Source organism: Callorhinchus milii, unplaced genomic scaffold (genome assembly GCF_018977255.1).
Source record: "Callorhinchus milii isolate IMCB2004 unplaced genomic scaffold, IMCB_Cmil_1.0 Scaffold8, whole genome shotgun sequence".
In the NCBI taxonomy this organism is placed as follows: Eukaryota; Metazoa; Chordata; class Chondrichthyes; order Chimaeriformes; family Callorhinchidae; genus Callorhinchus; species Callorhinchus milii.
Genome location: NW_024704749.1, coordinates 1,036,840 through 1,057,483, shown reverse-complemented (window position 1 = coordinate 1,057,483; position 20,644 = coordinate 1,036,840). Strand labels below are relative to the sequence as shown.

General features: G+C 45.0%; 1 protein-coding gene across 1 annotated transcript; it reads right to left on the bottom strand.

Annotated features, from left to right (window-relative positions):
* Positions 1-668: 668 nt before the first annotated feature.
* Positions 669-20,636, bottom strand: LOC103189629 (uncharacterized protein C22orf15). The gene is made up of 6 exons (XM_007910081.2): positions 20,544-20,636; positions 13,015-13,212; positions 9,595-9,681; positions 5,603-5,725; positions 4,712-4,783; positions 669-1,009 (listed from the first exon to the last, which is right to left on the bottom strand). The coding sequence occupies exons 2-6, from the start codon at positions 13,037-13,039 to the stop codon at positions 864-866; spliced, it is 453 nt and encodes a 150-aa protein (XP_007908272.1). The 5' UTR covers positions 13,040-13,212; positions 20,544-20,636; the 3' UTR covers positions 669-863.
* Positions 20,637-20,644: the final 8 nt, after the last annotated feature.

Sequence of the window (20,644 nt, the reverse complement as noted above, 5' to 3'; positions counted from 1 at the left end):
CTCACCTCTCCCCTCGGCTTCTTTTAGAGACTATTTTGAATCTGTGACCTCGAGTCACCGACACACCCACCAGTGGGAACAGTTTGTCCCTTTCTAACCTGTCAAATCCCCTCATGATTTTGAAGACCTCTATTAGGTCCTCGTAACCTTCTCTGCTCCAATGAGAATAATCCTAACCTCTCGCCTTTCCTCATCATCACGGTCCCTCATTCCTGGTACCATCCTCATAAATCTCCTCTGCGCCCTTTCCAATGCCTTAACATCCTTCCTATAGTGCAGTGCCCAGAACTGGGGCAGTATTCTAACTGAGGCCTAACCAGTGTTTATATGGGTTAATCATAACCTCCAGACTCTTGTACTCTATGCCCCTGTTTATAAAGCCTAGAATCCCATATGCCCTTTTTACAGCTTGATCTCCCTGTCCTGTCACCTTCAAGGATTCATTTACCTGAACCCCCAGGTCTCTCTGTTCTTTTACCCCCCTTAAGATTGTATTACCGCCTATATTGCCCCTCATTCTTTCTACCAAAATGCATTACTTCGCATTTCTCCACATTGAAACTCATCTGCCTCCTGGCAGTGAGAGTTGTTGTAGCATTAAACAAAATCCCGAGACTAACTCTTTGGATAAAATTCTGTTGCTGGTAAAGCAGAAATGTGTTGTGTGCTCCTTTGCGTAAAACACATTTTATTATTGTTTACATACACACACGTACCCTTGTCAGTAACACACTGATTATAGGCACCTAAATAGCCTATAAACTGTCCAGTACTTCTGTATGTAATGAGGGAGTTCCAAACATACTGTAGATCGGGCTCTTGACAATGAAGGAACAAAATCGTGCAGTAACAGTCGAACAGCTTTAGACGTTGGGGTGATGTTTTCTCTGCTTCCGAAATGTGGATTTGCCTTCGGATGTCAAGGGAATCTTTGGTGAGCGGCGCATCCTCTTTAGCACAGAGTCATTCCTCTCTTTAACTTTAGGGTTTGACAGCTTCTGTAGACAATCTGTGAATGATTATAAGTCAGTCTAAAATTGACTAAAATATGTGAAACATCCAGAAAAAGTTGCACATTTTTTATTTTCTCCATATACAATTGAGGGAGCTAACACTAATAATCCTTGCATTTGGAATAGTTCCTTATCACGTTTTCGAGATGTCTCAAAGCGCTTCATAGAATGTACTGTAAAGTGAATGGACTATATTTTGTGGACGAAATTGCACATAGCAGTGTCCCACAAACAGTCATGGATTGAGTGACCAAATTATTATTTTTATTTATTTTTGAAGGGATTATTACTCCTGGAAAAGCAATCCGCCAATCGACTAACAACTATGTTCCTATTCACTGCTAGGTAAGCAGAGGCGTGTGGAATAAGGAAACTTGCCTAAGGTTTCACCCCCTCGGGAATCGAACCCACGTCCTCTCACTTGCGAGGCGAATTTTCTAACCGAATTGTAATTGAATAACTATAAAATGATTCACCTGAAGAATAAAGAAGCTGGTATTATACCCCGGACAGTTGATACCTGAGAGGGGGAGAACCGCAAAGGGACCCAGAGATTCAGGTTCCTAAGATGAACGGTGGACAAGATCATAAAGAAAACAAATAGCGTCCTTGGCTTTAAAGTCCAGAGGAATGGAGCACTGAAGTAGGGAAGTCATGTTAAATTTATATAAAACCTTGGTTAGATCACATGTGGAATATTGTGTGTCGTTCTGGACACCATATTACAGGAAGGATATTGTGGCATTGGAGAGTACAGTGGAGAATTACAAGATGTTACCAAAGAATAACATAATAACATGATACAGCTACCACAGCAAGATTGGACAGGTTAGAGCGTTTCTCTTCTGTTAAGATAAGAGGGCGTTTAAGGTTATGAAAGAATTCAATAAGGAGGAAGTTAATAAACTGTTTCCACTTCTGGTGAGTCCAAAATGAGGCAGTAAAAAGCAACAAAAACAGAAGTGGCCGGGAACGCTCAGCAGATCAGGCAGCATCTATGGAGAGAGGAAAGTGAGCCAACGTTTCAGGTCCACGACCCTTCGTCAGAACTGGGGCATGTTGGGAGGGAGAGATTTTTATGGGCTAATAGAGAGGGGGGACGCAGGACAAGGGAGTCAAGGGAGAAAATGGGGTAGAGGACAGGGGATGATGGGTTAAAGAGGAGTTAATGATAAAAAAAAGGGGTTGGGGGATTGCAACAAAACAGGCAAACCATCAGGCAGAGAGAAAAGGTGTGTCTGAGACCCAGATGATGTGGTAATAGTCACGTACGAGGGGGAGGGGGAAGGTTATGGTCTGAAATTGTTGAAATCAACATTGAGGCCAGAGGCTTGTAAGGTCCCGAGCAGATAAAAGGTGCTGTTCCTCGAGCTTGCACTGTGGTTCAATGAAACAACGTAGGAGCCATGGATGGAGAGGTCAGAGTGGGAGTGGGAGGGAGAGTTGAAGTGGCAAGAAACCGGAAGCTCAAGATTGTACTTGCGGACAGAACAGAGGTGTTCAGCAAATCGGTCGCCCAATCTGCGTTTGGTCTCCCCAATGTAGAGGAGACCACATCGTGAACAAAAGTAAGTAAAGTAAGATAGCTAGTAACAGGTCTGAGGGGAGTTTATGAGGAACTTCTTCAAGCAGAGGGGGTGAGAATGCGGAACCGATTGTTGGAAGCTGTGGTTGAAACAGAAAGCATCAATGTATTGAAGAGGAATCTTGGTACATACATGCAGGGGAAGGAAATGGAGGGAAAGGGTATGGGAGAGTGGATTGGGAGGGCTGGAGGCTGGTGTGGAGAATAAACACCAGCACACACCAGTTGGACTGAATGGTCTGTTTGCATGGCGTATCATTCTATGACATTGTCTGACTTATCCTTAGAGTAGGGAAGGGTGATTTTGATTGACATATTTAAAATAATGAAAGGAATTGACAGGTTAGATAGTGGATGACTCTTCCCTTTTAGAGAGAGCCATTGCAAGAGGATATCAACACTTAATATCAGAGCCAAGACAGTTAGAACTAAGGTCAGAAACCATTTGTTTACACAGAGGGTTCTGAAGATGCGGACTGCTCTGGGGTGTTTTCTCCCAGAAAACTCTGAAACACTCTTCCTCTATCCCTCCGCCTTGCCCCTTCCTTCCCCATCTTCAGCTCACACCTGAAGACCTTTCTTTTCGACTGGCCCATGGTCACCTCCCCCTCCCCAGGTTTGGCGTCCTGCTCCGCCACTGTCAAGCGCTCTGGGACACTACCCTGCATGAGGGGTGTTGTGTAAATGCAAGACAGAATCAAGAGGGAGGCTAAAAGAATTTGGATAATAGTGGTCTGGCATTGGGATTAAAAGTTCTGCCAAAATATAATGGGCTGAATCGGCTCCCGTTTTCCTACGCAAAAGTCTGCAGCAACTGTTTTACATCCTTGTTCTATCTCAAAGTCTGCACCCCTGACACGACCACTCCCTTGGACTCAGGAATCATGTCCACAATCATGTTCAATCCAGTTCCCAACCTGTCGTGAGACTTACTATTACTAGACGCTAAATCAAATACCAGGATATTTATTATCAAAAGGGAAAATTATTATCAGTCAAACCTCAACACTTTTCTAGGAAAGTCAAGCGCTACCACAAATACATATCAACATCTATTTTTATATAAAAAGAGGTTGATTAATTAAGATGTGGAATTTTATTTTACAGAGTTTTGTTACGGTTGGAATGCATGGCCTGAAAGGGTGATGGAAACAGCTTCAATAACAACTTTCAAAACAGAATTGGATAGGCACACACTGCCAGTCGGACATCAAGTCCTGGATGAGAGCTAACTTCCTGCAGTTGAATGTCAACAAAACTGAGGCTCTCCTGTTTGGCTCCTGTCATCGCCTCCATACCTTGAGCGCTGACAGCATTTTCCTCCCTGGATGCACTCTACATCTCATGGAGCCAATGTGGAACCTCAGCATCCTGTTCGACCCTCAACTGTCCTTCATACCTACATCCATGCCATGACCCGCTCCGCCTTTCCCCATCTCTGCAACATCGCTCGGCTCTGCCACTGTCTCACACCATAGGCCGCCAAGACCCTCATACACACAATCGTAATGTCCAGGTTCGACTACACAAACCCCCTGCTGTTTGCCTCCCAAATCCTACCTCTAAAGGCCGTAGATTATCCAGAACTCTGCAGCCCACGCCCTCTTCCACACCAGGCTCCGCGACCCTTGCCCAACTCCACTGGCTTCCCGTCACACAGAGGATACAGTCCAAAATCCTGGTCCTCACCTTCATAGCCCTCCATGACATCGTTCCCCCTACCTCTGTGACCTCCCATCCTGCCCCTAACCCCCTACCATCCTGACCACTCCCTCCGCTCAGCGGGCTCCAGCCTGCTTCACATCCCCCACCTCCCCAGCTCAACCATTGGCAGGCAGGCCTTCTGCACTCTGCCCCCACCCTCTGGAACTCCACCTCACAGTCCCTCCGCCTCGCCCCCTCCCTTGCCTCCTTCAAGACCCTCCTCTTCCACTGTGCCTTTGGGCCCCTGCTTCCCCCCCTACCCTCCACCCTCCCCGATCCCGACCCCCAGCTTGGGTCCGAAACACTGACTGTCCTCCTTCTGTGCTGTAATATTCTACGATTATTAACATTTTGGTTGAGAGTCTGGGTTTCCTGAGGTCACAGAGCAGGGGCGACAGCATCTCCTCACCTGCCAGCTCAGGATGACGTTGCTCCAGATTCTTCAACAAAGATTCATATTTGCAGGACTCAAAATCATCTCCTAAAATACACGTTGAACAGTCAAAAAACATATCCGCAACACATAGAGTAGAAAACATTTTGACTTGTATATGTTTAAAATAATACCGATTGCTTCATAAATGTTAGTGATAATTATCTGGAGTCAAAATAAAACCATAGTTGGTCGGGCAGAGAAACTGACCTCGATGACCTAGGTTCACACTGAAAGCCTTTCTCTGTCTCCACTGGATGCAAAGATTCAACATTTGAGGCATTTTCAGTGCAGTTTCTACAGAAAGGATTTGGGAAACTAACTCAGGTCACAAAATAACTGGGAAATGGAATGAGCACTCAGCTTTCAATAGGGAATTAAATAGATATCCCTAACTAAGGAGCAAAAAGAAAATCATGAAGCCTGCTTCATAACTCCCCCGCCCAACACAATTTCTGCCATTCTGCCCCACTCCCCATTCTCTTTAGAGCTCCATCCCAGAGTCCCTCGGGCTTGTTCCCTGAGATGGCTCAAAGCGCTTCACAGAATATACCGTAAAGTGAATTGACTGTCTATTTTGTGGGCGAAATGAGGCACAACAGCGTCGCACAAACAGTCGTGGACTGAGTGACCAAATTATTATTTATTTCTGAAGGGATTATTACCCTTGGAAAGGCAATCCACCGGTCGACTAACAACCAGGTTCCTATTTACTGCTAGGTGTGGAGTAAGAAAATCTGGCCAACGTTTTGCCCTGCTCGGGAATCAAACCCAGGGCCTCTCGCTTGCGAGGCGAGTGTTCTAACCACTGAGATACAGGACTCTACTTGATTTTTTTGCTTTAAAACCTGCTTATCTTTTACTCACGTTTTACTTGGATGAGGATATATTTCTTCTGTGTTGTCAGGTAGTTGCTGGCAAATTCTGTGGACGTTTGCTGATCACTAAGATTCATCAGGTTTCCAGCTTCATCAATGAGATCAATACAAACTGGGCCAGATAAAGAGATAGAAGAATCAGGGCTGTAAGGTATGTTTTTCTCCCCTCCTTACAGCCCCGGCCACTGTCTGTCATGTTTTACATATGATTCAGTCAACAGAGTGTGTCAGACTCAGTCACTTGGGGGAGATAGCTCTAAAGCAAGCTGTGATCTCGGGGAGAGATGTATTGTGTAATAGGATCATGTGTGCCTCTCTCTCTCTGCAATACGTTGCTTCCCTGGAATGTTTCTCTCACAATCCGGCCTTGTTCAGAGCACAGAAGGTCAAAGTGGGTTAAGAAGCTCAGTAAAGAAGATAGGGCTCAAAGAGTAGGGGAAATGGTAAGAAATTAACATTGCAATATTTGAGCGCACGAAGCATTCAGAATAAGATAGATGAATTAAAGGCACAGATAGATACAAACAGGTATGATCTAATAGCCATTACTGAGACATGGTTACAGGGAGATCCGGGGTGGGAGTTAAATATTCCGGGGTTTTCAGCTTATAGGAAGGATAGACAATGTGGAAAACGAGGTGGTGGGGAGGAATGGGGAAAACGCAGGGTGGGGGGAGCCTTGTTAATAAAGGATGGAATAAAAACAGTAGGATTTCAAATCAGATAACCAGGATGTAGAGACGGCATGGGTAGAATTATAAAATAACAAGGGGCAGAAAACATTAGTGGGAGTAGTTTATAGACCCCCAAATAGTGATCGCAGCGTAGCGCAGGGTATTAATCAGGAAATTAGAGGAGCGTGTAGCAAAGGTAATACAGTAACAGTGGGTGATTTCAATCTTCACATAGATTGGGAAAACCAAATCGGCAAAAGTAGGGTAGAGGATAGAGTGTATGAGAGAGAGCTTTCTGGAGCAGTAGCTGAGGAACCAACTCAGGGACAGGCCATCCTAGACCTTGTTTTGTGTAACGAAACAGGACGAGTCGGTAATATAGATATTAAGGCTCCTCCAGGGCAGAGTGGTCATAACATGATAGAATTTAGTATTAAGTTAGAGAGTGATGTAGTCAAATCCGAAGCAAGGGTCTTACATTTAAATAAAGCTAACTTTGCAGGTATGAGGGAAGAATTAGCTAAAATAGACTGGGGAATTAGATTAATGGATATGACAATAGACCAACAGTGGCAAATGTTTAAAGATATAATGCATAATTCTCAGCGGTCACATATTCCCTTGAGGAATAAGAGTACACAGGGAAAGCAGTTCATCAGTAGCTAACTAGAGCTGTTAGAGAAAGTATAAAACTAAAAGAAAAGACCTATAAAACTGCCAAAAAGAGTAGCAAACCTGAGGACTAGGACTGTTTTAGGGACCAACAAAGGAAAACCAAAAAGCTCATTAACTTTTTATTAACGTTATTAACGTGGAGTCCTGTAGCTCAGTGGTTAGAGCACTCGCTTTGCGAGTGAGAGACCTGAGTTCAATTCCAGGCAGAGGGCCAAACCTCGGGCAAGTTTCCTTACTCCACACAGAGCCTAATAATAATCCCTCCAAAACCAAAAACAATAATAAATTGGTCATTTTCAATCCACGACTGTTTGTGGGACATTGCTGTGCGCAATTGGCTGCCGCGTTCGCCCACAAATATACAGTCAATTCACTTTACAGTGTGTTCTGTGAAGCGCTTTGGGACGTGAAAAGCGCTATATCAAATGCAAGGATTTTTTTTATTAAGAGTGAGAAAATGGATTATGAGGGCAAGCTCGCTAGGAACATTAAGATAGATTGTAAGAGTTTTCATAAATACATTAAATACATTAAGAGGAATAGGCTAGCAGAAGTAAATGTGGGTCCATCACAGGCAGAGACAGGCGGAATTATAATGGGGGATAAGGATATGGTAAAGTCCTTAAATAAATACTTTGCTTCTGTCTTCACGTTAGAAGACACAAGCAGTTTACCAGAAATAGAGATGAACCAAGGGGCTAATGATAGGGAGCAACTTAGGGAAATTTACATTAGCAAAGAATTGGTGTTAGGGAAATTGTTGGCATTAAAAAGTGACAAGTCCCCTGGACCTGATGGTTTTCATCCTAGGGTTTTAAAAGAGCTAACTCATGAGGTAGTGGAAGGGGAGAGACTGGATAGTGTTAGCGTTCAGAAGGACTTGGGTATCCTTGTACACCAGTCACAAAAAGTTAGTTTGCTGGTACAGCAAGCGATTAGGAAAGCTAACGGTATGTTGGCATTTGTTACAAAAGGGTTAGAATATAAGAGTAGGGAAGTCTTGCTGCAACTGTATAGGGCTGTGGTGAGGCCGCACCGAGAGTATTTTGTGCAGTTTTGGTCTCCTTATTTAAGAAAGGTTGTACTCGCCTTCGAGGGTGTACAACGTAGATTCGCTGGGTTGGTACCTGGGATGAGGGGATGAGTTACGAGGATAGGTTGAGCAATTTAGGCCTATATTCTCTAGAATATAGAGGAATGAGAGGTGATCTTATAGAAACCTATAAGATTATTAAGGGGAACGACAGAATAGATAGTGGAAGACTTTTCCCCTGTTTGGAGAAACTATAACCAGGGGTCACAGTCTTAAAATTAGGGGTAAGCCCTTTCACACTGAGTTGAGGAAAACTTCTTCACTCAGAGGGTAGTGAATTTATGGAATTCTCTACCCCCAAAGGGCTGTAGATGCTCAGTCCTTGAACATATTCAAGACTGAGATTAATAGATTTCTTGTGGATAAAGGGATTAAAGGATATGGGGGCGGGTGGGTTAGAATAGATCAGCCATGATTTTACTGAATGGCGGGGCAGGCTAGAGGGACTGAATGGCCTACTCCTGCTCCTAATTCTTATGTTCTTATGGAGGATGGGAGAGGACTTCACGGACCGGTTTGATCCTGTCTCACCCAACAGACACACCTGCACATCAGGAGCACTGGATAGTGATCAGAAATAGTTATCTCTGTCTGCACTGCCCTCCCTGAGATCAACGGGCGCGGAAACCAATTGTAAAGTTCCAGTGGCTACCTGGCTGACATCTGGATGATTCAAATGTTGGATCTGGGACCTAACCAGCTTTGACATGGTAAGCCATGTCACTTACTGACATAACAACAACAACTTGCATTTATATTGCATCTCTCACACTGGGCGGGGTCTCGGAGTGCTTTACAACATTCCGATAGCATTCAACCCACCCCCCCAGCCTCAGCCCACCCCCACCCCCCCAGCCTCAGCCCACCCCCACCCCCCCCAGCCTCAGCCCACCCCCACCCCACCCAGCCTCAGCCCAGACCCCTCTCACCCAGCCTCAGCCCACCCTCCCAGCCTCAGCCCACCCCCACCCCACCCAGCCTCAGCCCAGACCCCTCTCACCCAGCATCAGCCCAACCCCCAGCCTCAGCCCACACCCCCCCCAGCCTCAGCCCACCCCCCTCTCACCCAGCCTCAGCCCAGCCCCCAGCCTCAGCGCACCCCAGCCCACCCAGCCTCAGCCCAGCCCCCTCTCACCCAGCCTCAGCTCAGCCCACTCCCACCCAGCCTCAGCCCACCCCTTCACCCAGGCTCAGCCCACCCCCCAGCCTCAGCCCACCCCTTCACCCAGGCTCAGCCCACCCCCCCAGCCCACCCCTTCACCCAGGCTCAGCCCACCCCCCAGCCTCAGCACACTCCCCACCCAGCCTCAGCCCACCCACCCCCACCCAGCCTCAGCCCACCCACCCCCACCCAGCCTCAGCCCACCCACCCCCAGCCTCAGTCCGCATCCCCTAGCCTCAGCCCAGACCCCCCACCCAGCCTCAGCCCACACCGCCCCCCCCAGCCTCAGCCCACCCCTCAGCCCAACCCACAGCCCAGCACCCCAGCCCCCACCCCACCCCAGCCCAGCCCAACCTCTGAAACAGCCAATTGCTAACCTTCAGCTCCACAGTTACACTTCTGTTTGATGCTTTCCACCAGGTTCACAATTCGACATTGGTGGTTGAAAATCTCCTTCTGATCTTCTGCAAATTAAACAGTGAATACCTTTCAAATGAGACCAATCTGTTACAAATAACCTGGTAATTACTACATGCCCATGGTTCTAAGAGAAAAATGAATCCTCTTGTATTTTTCCATTAGTTAGGGTTAGGGTTAGTCTGTTTGTCTGTTCCTATTGATATCTATTCTTTCTGTCTTGCTCAGCTGTGTATCTGACATACATGAAAACCCTTAAGAATCTTCAAACCAAAGTGTTGAGAGTTCCACTTATGTATGATATTTATTGCTATGGTTTGCAGTAACGCACTCTCTGCCCACTGGGACTCACTGTGCTCACCTAATCCCAAACAATGTAAGTGTATATTGGCATGAGCCAAGGCTTTGGGATTCCAGAGGGTTTTGCTGGAGTCCAACCAGCTTATAATGCACAGCTTGCCATTGCAAACACTGCCTCGTGTCCTGCTGCTTCTAACATGTGTGTTCGTGACCCAGTCTTTCAGCAGCTGTTGTCCTCAAGCTTGAGTTTCCTCATCGGCTGATCATTCTCATCAAAATCTGCTTTCAGCGTAGTGAGGGGACAGCTTGTGACATCCCCCCCTTGATGTTCTCATTGTCCAAGACCAAAGTCCAAGTCTAATACTCATCACAAACTGCTTAATCCTTGTCCTTGTGTAAGGAGACTGAGGGGATTTAGTAAATTGACAAGTCTACCCAACAATCCCCTCCATCCTGCAACCCTTTTTTCCACAAATCCATCTTACAGTTTGGTCATAGGCTTTGCAGAGGGGTTGAAGGAAACCAACAACAACAACAACTTTCATTTTATATAGCGTTCTTCGCGTGGGATAGTGTCCCAGAGCGCTTCACAGTGGTGGAGTCTGACAATGACTGACACTCTTCTGAATGTCCAGTTCAGAACAATGATGGAGAACTGATCGGATACACATTTTACGCAGCACATGCACTGAGACCCGGCTATCATTGAAGAGAGACAGAATGGTCCCAGTGCTCTTTGTCCCTCTCAGTGTGGTCCTGAGGGCAATATCCCGGCAAACATTGGTATTTATGATCGGGAATTATTGGCATTTGTCAGTATGGGCTGATCCTCTGCTGCTGGTAATTAAAGCTGGAAATTTCTTGTTGCTCAACTTCTAAGAGAGAAGAAGATCATTATTTTGGGAGGACAAGTTTGCAGGGCTATGCAGTTAATGAGTCTAATACCTCAGTTAAGCTTTACTGAACCTGGTTACTGAGTGCAGTTTCCAAAATTATAAAAGAGGCTTTGAACTTTGGCTTACTTTTTTGGAGACCAAAGTTCACAAGACACCACAAGGATCTTTTATGAGACTCTCTATGTGTTAATGAGATATTCTTTGTAAATGGAATATTACAAATAATAAAAGGAAACACTACTTCAGTGAGTGGTAAATTTATGGAACCAGGCTCCCTCGGGAAGATGGTGGAAGCAGAAAATGTTGTTTGTTTCAAGAACAAATGAGATAGATTTCTGCTAGAAAATAATATCTGGGGTTACAGTATATAGTTTGGGACACGACATGTCAAGCGACTGCCAGGATGGTGGAAGGTGAACTAGGTGGACAGTGGTCTTCTATCACCAGCAAATTCTTATGTTCTTCATAAATATGGGCATAGAATACACAAGTCAGGAAGTTATGATGAACCTTTATATAAAACACTGGTTATAAAACACTCAGCGAGAGACTGTGTTCATTTCTGGGCCCCACACTTTAGGAAGGATGTCAAGGCATTGGAGAGGGTGCACAGGAGATTGACCAGAATGGTACCAGGAATGAGGGACTTCAGTTATCAGGAGAGGCAGAGAAGTGAGGATTATTCTCCTCGGAGCAGAGAAGGTTAAGAGGAGACTTAATAGAAGTTTTTAAAATGATGATGGGATTCGATAGGGTGAACAGGAGAAACTATTCCCACTGGCGGGTGGGTCGGTAACCCCAGGACACCGATTTAAAATAGTGGTTAAAAGAAACAGAGGGGAGGGGAGGAGAAATGTTTTCACACAGCGAGTTGTTGGGATCTGGAATGCATTGCCTGAAAGGCTGATGGGAACCGATTCAATAACAGCTTTTAAGAGAGAAGTAGATCATTATTTGGGGAGGACAAGTTTGCAGAACTATGGGGAGAGAGCGGGGGAGTGGGGTTGATCAGGGCTATGGGGAGAGAGCGGGGGAGTGGGGTTGATCAGGGCTATGGGGAGAGAGCGGGGGAGTGGGGTTGATTTGGGAAACCCTTTTCAAAGAGCCGACACTGACACGATGGGCTGTATAATTTCATGATTCTTATGGAAGTCTGAGTGAGTAATGATGATATAGTGGAGTCCTGTAGTTCAGTGGTTAGAGCACTCGCTTTGCAAGTGAGAGACCTGAGTTCAATTCCAGGCAGAGGGCGAAACCTTGGGCAAGTTTCCTTACTCCACACAGAGCCTAATAATAATCCTCCAAAACCAAAAACAATAATAAATTGGTCATTTTCAATCCACGACTGTTTGTGGGACATTGCTGTGCGCAATTGGCTGCCGCGTTCGCCCACAAATATACAGTCAATTCACTTTACAGTGTGTTCTGTGAAGCGCTTTGGGACGTCCTCCAGACGTGAAAAGCGCTATATCAAATGCAAGGATTATTATTATTATTATTAATGTTACAGAATGAACAGAGAAAATTACTTCTCACACCTCATGCTCCTGCTGCCCTCAAACCCACCACAGTGAGGCAATGAAACTGCTCCATTGCCACTAAAGACCGTTACTAGCATCAACCCAGTCCTGTTGCTAAGAGGGTATAGAAGCACAGAATTATACAGCACAGACGGAGGCCATTCGGACCATAGTGCCTGTGCCGGCTATTTGAAAGAGCTTCCAAATCAATCCCACTCCCCCACTCTCTCCCCATAGCCCTGCATTTGTCCTCCCCAAATATCTATCTGGTTCCATGTATTGTAATGCTGAACGATTCCAGGGAGAGGGTAGAATTTCTTCACTCAGAAGTTTGTTAGGAATCAATTACCATAAGTGACTTGATCAATCATTCAAAAGGAATTGGATAATATTAAAGGATTTGTGAAAATCACTGGAAAGTGGGATAATAAAAAATGTCAAGTTAGAAAACCAGGCAGCAGTGACACAGACCGCTGCCTGATCTGCTGCCTATTCCCAGCGACTTCTATTTTCCTTCAGCTCAGCTCCAGCCTGTGTCCTGGACTGTTTCCCGTAACTACACAGTTTGTCCTCTGGCCTCTTATGCGTAGTTATTTCTGCGATCCCAGTTAAACAAAGTGGGATATTCTTATAACCAGCAGCAGCTACTGACAACAGCTCTCACCTCCGTATGTGACCGTGATGAACATTGTTGGTCAGCTTCTCTGCGTTGTGTCTGTAGCTTCTGTTTTTATTTCAGATTTCCAGCATCTGCAGTATTTGGCTTTTGTGCTTGTGGTAATGTGCTGGACTCCGTTGGTGATATAGTTGCTCAAGACAGCGAAAGAATGCAAGTTTCAGCCAATCTGAAGCGCAGAGCTCCCTATAATCACAACACATTTGTGCCTTTGTGTGAGATGTAAAGACTGCATTACGTCCCGGAGTGTGAGATTGCATTTAATTACCATCGAGAACAGTGGGGGATTAGGCAACAAAATAGAGGTACGTGTGAATGAGTCTTTGGCTCCTATAAAGTAATAAACAAATCATGATGAAAACCTTTGTCTGTGACTTCTTATCCTAGAAAAGTACGAACAGAACACACTCGGCTCCAATCCTAAACTATCTTAATTCTCAACTCACATTTTTGGATCAACTTAAATGACAATTGGAAAAAACCAAGGCTTTGGCCCTCCTTGTCTCATTGGGTGCAATCATTGACAGTCTGGTGTCAAACTGCAACTAATGAGAGCTGCCGAGGGGGAGTGAAGAACATCAGGAAGGATATTAAATATTAATACTAATCCTTGCTTTTGATATAGCGCCTTATCACATCTTCGAGACATCTCAAAGCGCTTCACAGAATATAGTAAAGTGAATTGACTATATTTTGTGGGTGAAAAGCGGCAACCAATTACGCACAGCAGCGTCCCCACAAACAGTCATAGATTGAGTATTATTATTATTTTTAATTTTTTTGACTGAAGAAGGATGGATTGTGGTTGGCTGTGATGGGAAGGATTAATAAGTCTGATTCTCCAGTCGATCTGAACCACAAGATTTGTCCTTTTGTGTGTGTCCCAGTGTCCAGGAGTCAGACCCTCACCCTCGAGCTGGGAGAGACTAACATGCACTGACTCTATTTAAAGGAAGCAGCAGTCAGGATGCGGTCAAGTATTCTGAACCGGACCCAGCAGTGAGATGGATTTGTGGCGAGAAGGGGAAGTGGCTGCAGAGATAGAGCAAGAGAGAGCTACTGATGTGTATCTCAGCCATCTTAGTAGAGTTGACCTCAAAGTAGGAATGCCTCTTTGCCAAAGCATTACTTATAATAATATAATATTCCTTGCATTTGATATAGCGCTTTTCTCGACGTCTCAAAGCGCTTCACAGAATATGCTGTAAAGTGAATTGACTATATTTGTGGGTGAAACGCAGCAGCCAATTGCGCACAGCAGTATCCCACAAACAGCCGTGGATTAAAAATGACCAATTTATTATTATTTTTCTGAGGGATTATTATGAGGCGTGTGGAGTAAGGAAACTTGCCCAAGGTTTCGCCCTGACCTGCCTGGAATTGAACCCAGGTGTCTCGCTTGCGAGCCGAGTGCTCTAACCACTGAGCTACAAGACTCCACACATACTTGTCGAATAAGCAATAAGGTCCGCAGCCCTCCACTAGGCCTCTAGAACATAAAGCTCACAAGTTGTTCTCTTCAGGTCCCTCCACCACTCTGAAGGCAGATGTCCATTCAACATGGAGTCCTGTAGTTCAGTGGTTAGAGCACTCGCCTTGCAAGTGAGACACCTGGGTTCAATTCCAGGCAAGTTGGGCAAGTTTCCTTACTCCACACAGAGCCTAATTATAATCCCTCCAAAACAAAAATAAATTGGTCATTTTCAACCCAAGACTGTTTATGGGACGCTCCTGTGCGCAATTGGCTGCTGCGTTTCGCCCACAAATATATAGTCAATTCACTTTACAGCATATTCTGTGATGCGCTTTGAGACGTTAAGACGTGAAAAGCACTATATCAAATGTAAGGATTATTATTATTATTATTAACAGTTGAGGACAATCTGAGGCTTGGGCTGGCAGCTGTTGGAAGCTTTACCTTTGCATATCCAATGCTTGGTATTTATTCAGATTACTGTAGAGAGAGAAGCAACTGTTGTTCTACCTTCAGCCTCTGTCCCCACCCTCTGGAACTCCACATCCCACAGCCCCTCTGCCTCACCCGTCCCTTGACTCCTTCAAGACCTGTCTCAAGACCCTCCTCTTCGACTGTGCCTTCAGTCGCCCTCCTATCCCTACCCTCCCTGCCCTCCCACTCCCACCATCCCTCCTGATCCCAACCACCAGCTCGGGTTCGGATCCCTGACTGTCCAGCGCCCTGGGATGTCTTCCTGACGTGAAAGACGCCGTGTAAATGTCATTTGTTGTTGTTCAAGCACGGTGGTGTCAGCTGGTGGGACCATGGATGTGTGTGAGAGCTGTAGGCAATGCTGGTGACAATGCTATTATACATTTCACGCTGAGCTGAGCTGCTCACCAAAGTATTCCTGCAACCTGCTATCCACCTGCAAAGTTTTGGTTTAAGTGGAAACCCTAGTGGGTTATGTGGTCCTCGCTGCACAAATAGCAGGAAGCTTGACAGTCACCACTCATGATGAAAATATCGTGGAGTCCTGTAGCTCAGTGGTTAGAGCACTCGCTTTGCAAGTGAGAGACCTGAGTTCAATTCCAGGCAGAGGGCGAAACCTTGGGCAAGTTTCCTTACTCCACACAGAGCCTAATAATAACCCTCCAAAACCAAAAACAATAATAAATTGGTCATTTTCAATCTACAACTGTTTGTGGGACATTGCTGTGCGCAATTGGCTGCCGCGTTCGCCCACAAATATACAGTCAATTCACTTTACAGTGTGTTCTGTGAAGCGCTTTGGGATGTCCTCCCGACGTGAAAAGCGCTATATCAAATGCAAGGATTATTATTATTATTATTAAAAGCTGCTCTATACGGAAATATTTTCTCGTGTCATTGCCCCAGAAATTGCCAAACGCCTCAGCAGACACAAAAATAAACCATTGCACATTAAGTTACAAAGCAAATACATCCACTTTATACCTGGAAGAATGGGAAGTCACAGACACACTTTTTAAATTGTGATTTTTTAAAACGAAATATATATTTGTTGGTAGATATATATTTACACTTATCTCAAAAAGAATCAAATCCCATCACACAAAAAAAAAGGCAACAGGTTACTATCCCGTTACAGGATGGGACAGACTCAGCCCCTTGTGGAAGGGTGTGTGTGTGTCTCTGCGCACTCCCCTTTGGTGGAGGGACCAAGGCTTTCGGGATTCAGCTCCCCCTTTGCAGGGCGCAGTTACAAGTGGGGTCTTATGGGACGACTGTTCGTGGGACACTGCTGTGCGCAATTGGCCGGGGCATTTCGCCCACAAAATACACACTCAATTCACTTCACAGTATATTCTGTGAAGCGCTTTGAGACGTCTCGAGGACGTGATAAGGCGCTGTGTCAAATGAAAGGATTATTATTATTATTAACAACACACAGGATGTGCACACGTGTTTTGGTGGGGTGGAAGTGGGGGAGAACGCTCCCTTTAAACACAGCATTGTGATGTGCTGTGGATGTGGATGTGGGAAGTGGCTGGGTTGTGTGTGCACATGGTCAGCCTTGAGAACAATCCATACTGTTCCTGGGATGTGTTCACACGTGCGCTAACAGCTCAGCCCCTTCCTGAGCTCACAGAGTTTTGAAAAAATCTATATTTTGTGACCTGCTTTATATTTTCATTTCTCGCGATGTGACCCATCTATGAAAACTTGTCTCATCAAAAACAAGAAATATTGGGTGCTGGTTTGACCTGCAGAAATATGTCAAGGGTTTGTGGTTTTAGCACATTCCAGGATTCCCAAGCCTTGGTGCTGACCAACCTGTGCCTATTACTCTGTAGAATTAGGTGACCAAGGAGAGTGCGCATTCCAATCGAGACACAGGGAGATGAGATATTCATGTGTAGGTTTGGAAAAGTACATTGATTGGTTTGTGCATGTGTCAAACTGACCCCCAAAATATCTGTGAACAAATAGACTCAGATCGAAGTTTTAAAATAAAAGAGAGATCAGAAACTTGCTCAGATTAGAGAAGGGTATTTTAAAATATAAGGGACAATTCCAAGGGCAAGTTTTGGAAGCTTCATTTACAAAGCATCAGAGTGATTTTATTGCTTTTATTTTTGCGAAGTGTATTAAACCTTGGGCAAGTTTCCTTACTCCACACACCTAATAATAATCCCTCCAAAATAAAACAATAATAAATTGGTCACTTCAATCCACGACTGTTTGTGGGACATTGCTGTATGCAATTGGCTGCCGCGTTCGCCCACAAATATACAGTCAATTCACTTTACAGTATAATCTGTGAATGGCTTTGAGAGTCTCGAGGACATGATAAGGCACAATATCAAAAGCAAGGATTATTTAGAAGTTGCATTCCCTTAAATGCTGGATGGATGAAGAGTATGATATGGTGACTTGGGGAGAGCGGACAGTAACTTCTGCTGCCGTAGTAACTCACTCTGTATCTACAACAAATTCTTGTTACTATGCTTACCGATGCTCCTGGAGCCTGGTCCTGCAGAGAGAGCTTTGTCCATCAGGAATGAAAAGCAAGTGATACTCAGAATAAAAACATTGCCTCAAAGACTAACCACAACCCGAGGAGGCTGTCCCTTGGTTTTGCACCAGCTCAGGCCGAATGGAATGAACAAAGCTCTAAGTCTACGGAATAGAATTCCTGCTTTCTCGGGACACGGAGAGGCTTCAGAAGTGGGAATGTTGACATTATAGAGGAGAAGCCTCTGGGATCTTATATGATTCCAGATCCAAAAAGATAAACCAAAGTAATAATAGTCACAAACTCCACAACAAGGGGGGGAGGGACTTGAGCTAAGATGAAGAAAAGTGAACAGTTTAAGAAGTGATGGAGACTGTTAATTAAAGAGTTAATGTTAATGTATAGTGAAGACATTGATTGATATGTAGTGACATAGTAATTGATTGATGTGGATAATGATATACAGTGAAGACATTGATCGGAGGAGAGAGAATGAGATGAGACTTTTTTTTAAAACTTTGGGAGGTGTTGGAAGGTGTTTTTTGATGTTGTTGTCTGTGCCGAGGCAGATAGTCAGGGGTACATAGTCCAGATAGAATGGATGAATACACTTAATGTTTTCTTTGTTAATCTTTGGCATATTTATGTAGAACATTGCCAGGAGATTAAATGGGTGGAAAGGGTTTATGAAAGCAGCTGATTTGATGGATCAATTGGTATTATTAGAGCCAACATGGGGTCATTTGACTTTCTGAGCAAGTGAACAATAAACATTGAGCTTCAAATCACAACACTAAGCCTTCAACTGAGTACTGGATACAGCAAACCCAGGAGAGAGATGCTTATAAAATATCACATTTTATTGAATGACTATTTTGCATAAAAGAAATAAAAATAGAAAACACCCTTCATGTCCAAATTTTAGTAACAATTGATACAAATAAGCACTACACAGATTGGAACAACCCTGGAGCACTCTATCAATGTGGGCTATAAGTCTTTGAATGAATTTTTTTTTAAGATGGAAAGGCTTTGAAATACTGTATTTCCCAGCAGTGACCGTCTCATGAAGTTTTCGGACTTCATGCGGAGACCTGTAGCTCAGTGGTTAGAGCATTCGCTTTGCAAGCGAGAAACCTGAGTTCAATTCCCGGCAGGGAAACCTTGGGCAAGTTTCCTTACTCCACACAGAGCCTAATAATAATCCCTCCAAAACCAAAAACAATAATAAATTGGTCATTTTCAATCTACGACTGTTTGTGGGACATTGCTGTGCGCAATTGGCTGCTGCGTTCGCCCACAAATATACAGTCAATTCACTTTACAGTGTGTTCTGTGAAGCGCTTTGGGACGTCCTCCTGACGTGAACAGCGCTATATCAAATGCAAGGATTATTATTCATGAGACAGTCACTGCTGGGAAATACAATATTTCACATTCAGCCTCAGGCATCCACAGATCAGGAATAGAAATTAGATTACAAGTTTTTTTTGGTGTCTGACACATGTAGAAATCCATCACTTGCTTTAGACTATCCAAACCGAGCTGAGAATTCCAGGCATCCCACCTACACATGGAAATCCCAGAGATAGATTGTTGGAATGGAATGCGCTCTCTCCCTGGAGGGACACATCCTGTTTACCTAATTCCGGAAAGTATTAGGCGCAGGTTGGCAAGAGCCAAGGCTCGGGGACCCCAGAGTGTGTGTTGGGGTAAGTACTGATATTGCTGTCTGGCAAGCTTTCCCACTGCTTATCAACTAGGACCATCCACCCATTAGGGCTTTGGTTTGCAGGGTTAACAGGAGCTGAGTGGGACTACTCCCTGCTCCCAGTGACTGGTTTATTTGCAATGCACTTAATTCCTTACGTTAGAAGTGCAGCTCCTACTGCACAAGCGCAACATTTTCCATTCCCAGCACCAGTGTCCTCTCTGTGACATTGCCAGTTAGTGTTGGGAACCCACTCTCGACTGAGTGAGACTCATTTCATGTAGCATCCTTGTCACCAACTGCTTCACCGACTCCCTGCTCCATTTGTACATATTGTTTGTCCCTGTTCAGGTTTCTCTGATCAGACAGGGTGGTGGATTCTGGCAAAGACTTGGATGGGGTGAGAGAGAGAGAGAGAGAGAGCGAGAGAGAGAGTGTAACCTAACGGAGAGATACTGTCCACACTAGGTTATAAAACTCCTAAGATATAATATAAAAATATATTTAAGAGGCCAACTCCTTCCTCAATTTGTTTTGTGCCCCCCCCACTGAAGGGGTCAACCTTTCATTATTGTACAGTGCAATGTACAGAAAGTCCATTCATTCCTGAGCTGACTAGTGTCAGTCAGCAGGCGATTTGACTGTGGAGAGAGAGCACCACAGACAAGGATAATCTCATCCTGTCGTCACCATCAATTTGCAGCAATGGGCCAAGGAACAGTGATGACGAGTGGGAATCCCCACAAATTCCGTCTCCCTAACTCAGGCGTCTAAAGCCAGTCTTTCTATAGAGAGATCAGCAAAGCTCAGGAGCTGACCTCCTCCTCTCCACAGTCCTCTTATGTAGCACAGCGCTCTGAGACACTATCCTGCGTGGAGGGCGCTATACAAGTTGTTGTTCTTATCTTATCCCTTCAGTGCCAGAGAGATCAACTGAGATGAAACACTGACGGCTTGTGCGCACCCACTAGTGGCCAGTTACGAAGCAGCAATGACTGAGGTGAAGGAATTGGAGTGGGAGCAGCCAATCCTTTATTTCACTGTATCCTGGTGCGAGGTAATAATCCTTGTATTTGATTCAGCGCCTTATCACGTCTTCGAGTCTCGCCAAGCGCTTCACAGGATACACTGTAAAGTGAATTGACTGTCTATTTTGTGGGCGAAACTCGGAAACCATGTACGCACAGCAGCGTCCCCACAAACAGTCGTGGATTGAGTGACCAAATTATGGAGCAAAAGCTCAACGTCCTCATTTATTTGGGGGCGTGCGTGGGGAGGGGTGGGGGGGAGGGATGGAGGAGGAAGGTGAAGATCATCCAAGCAATAACGTATGATGAATTATAATGTCAGACCTGACAGTTGCCTACTCTCAGCTCCCAGGTTGCGAAGAACAGCAAAACACAGCAAGGATTCCCACTTCTCCTCATTCCCCACTCCCCCCCTGAGGGTAAAC

Excerpts from the sequence above, each read along its gene's own strand:
- LOC103189629 (XM_007910081.2), bottom strand. The coding sequence starts at position 13,039 with ATGTTCATCACGGTCACATACGGAG. Across the intron at positions 5,726-9,594 it reads GTGTAACTGTGGAGCTGAAG|TTTGTATTGATCTCATTGAT; the intron begins GTTAGCAATTGG and ends TATCTGGCCCAG. Across the intron at positions 4,784-5,602 it reads TATCCTCATCCAAGTAAAAC|GAGATGATTTTGAGTCCTGC; the intron begins GTGAGTAAAAGA and ends CGTGTATTTTAG.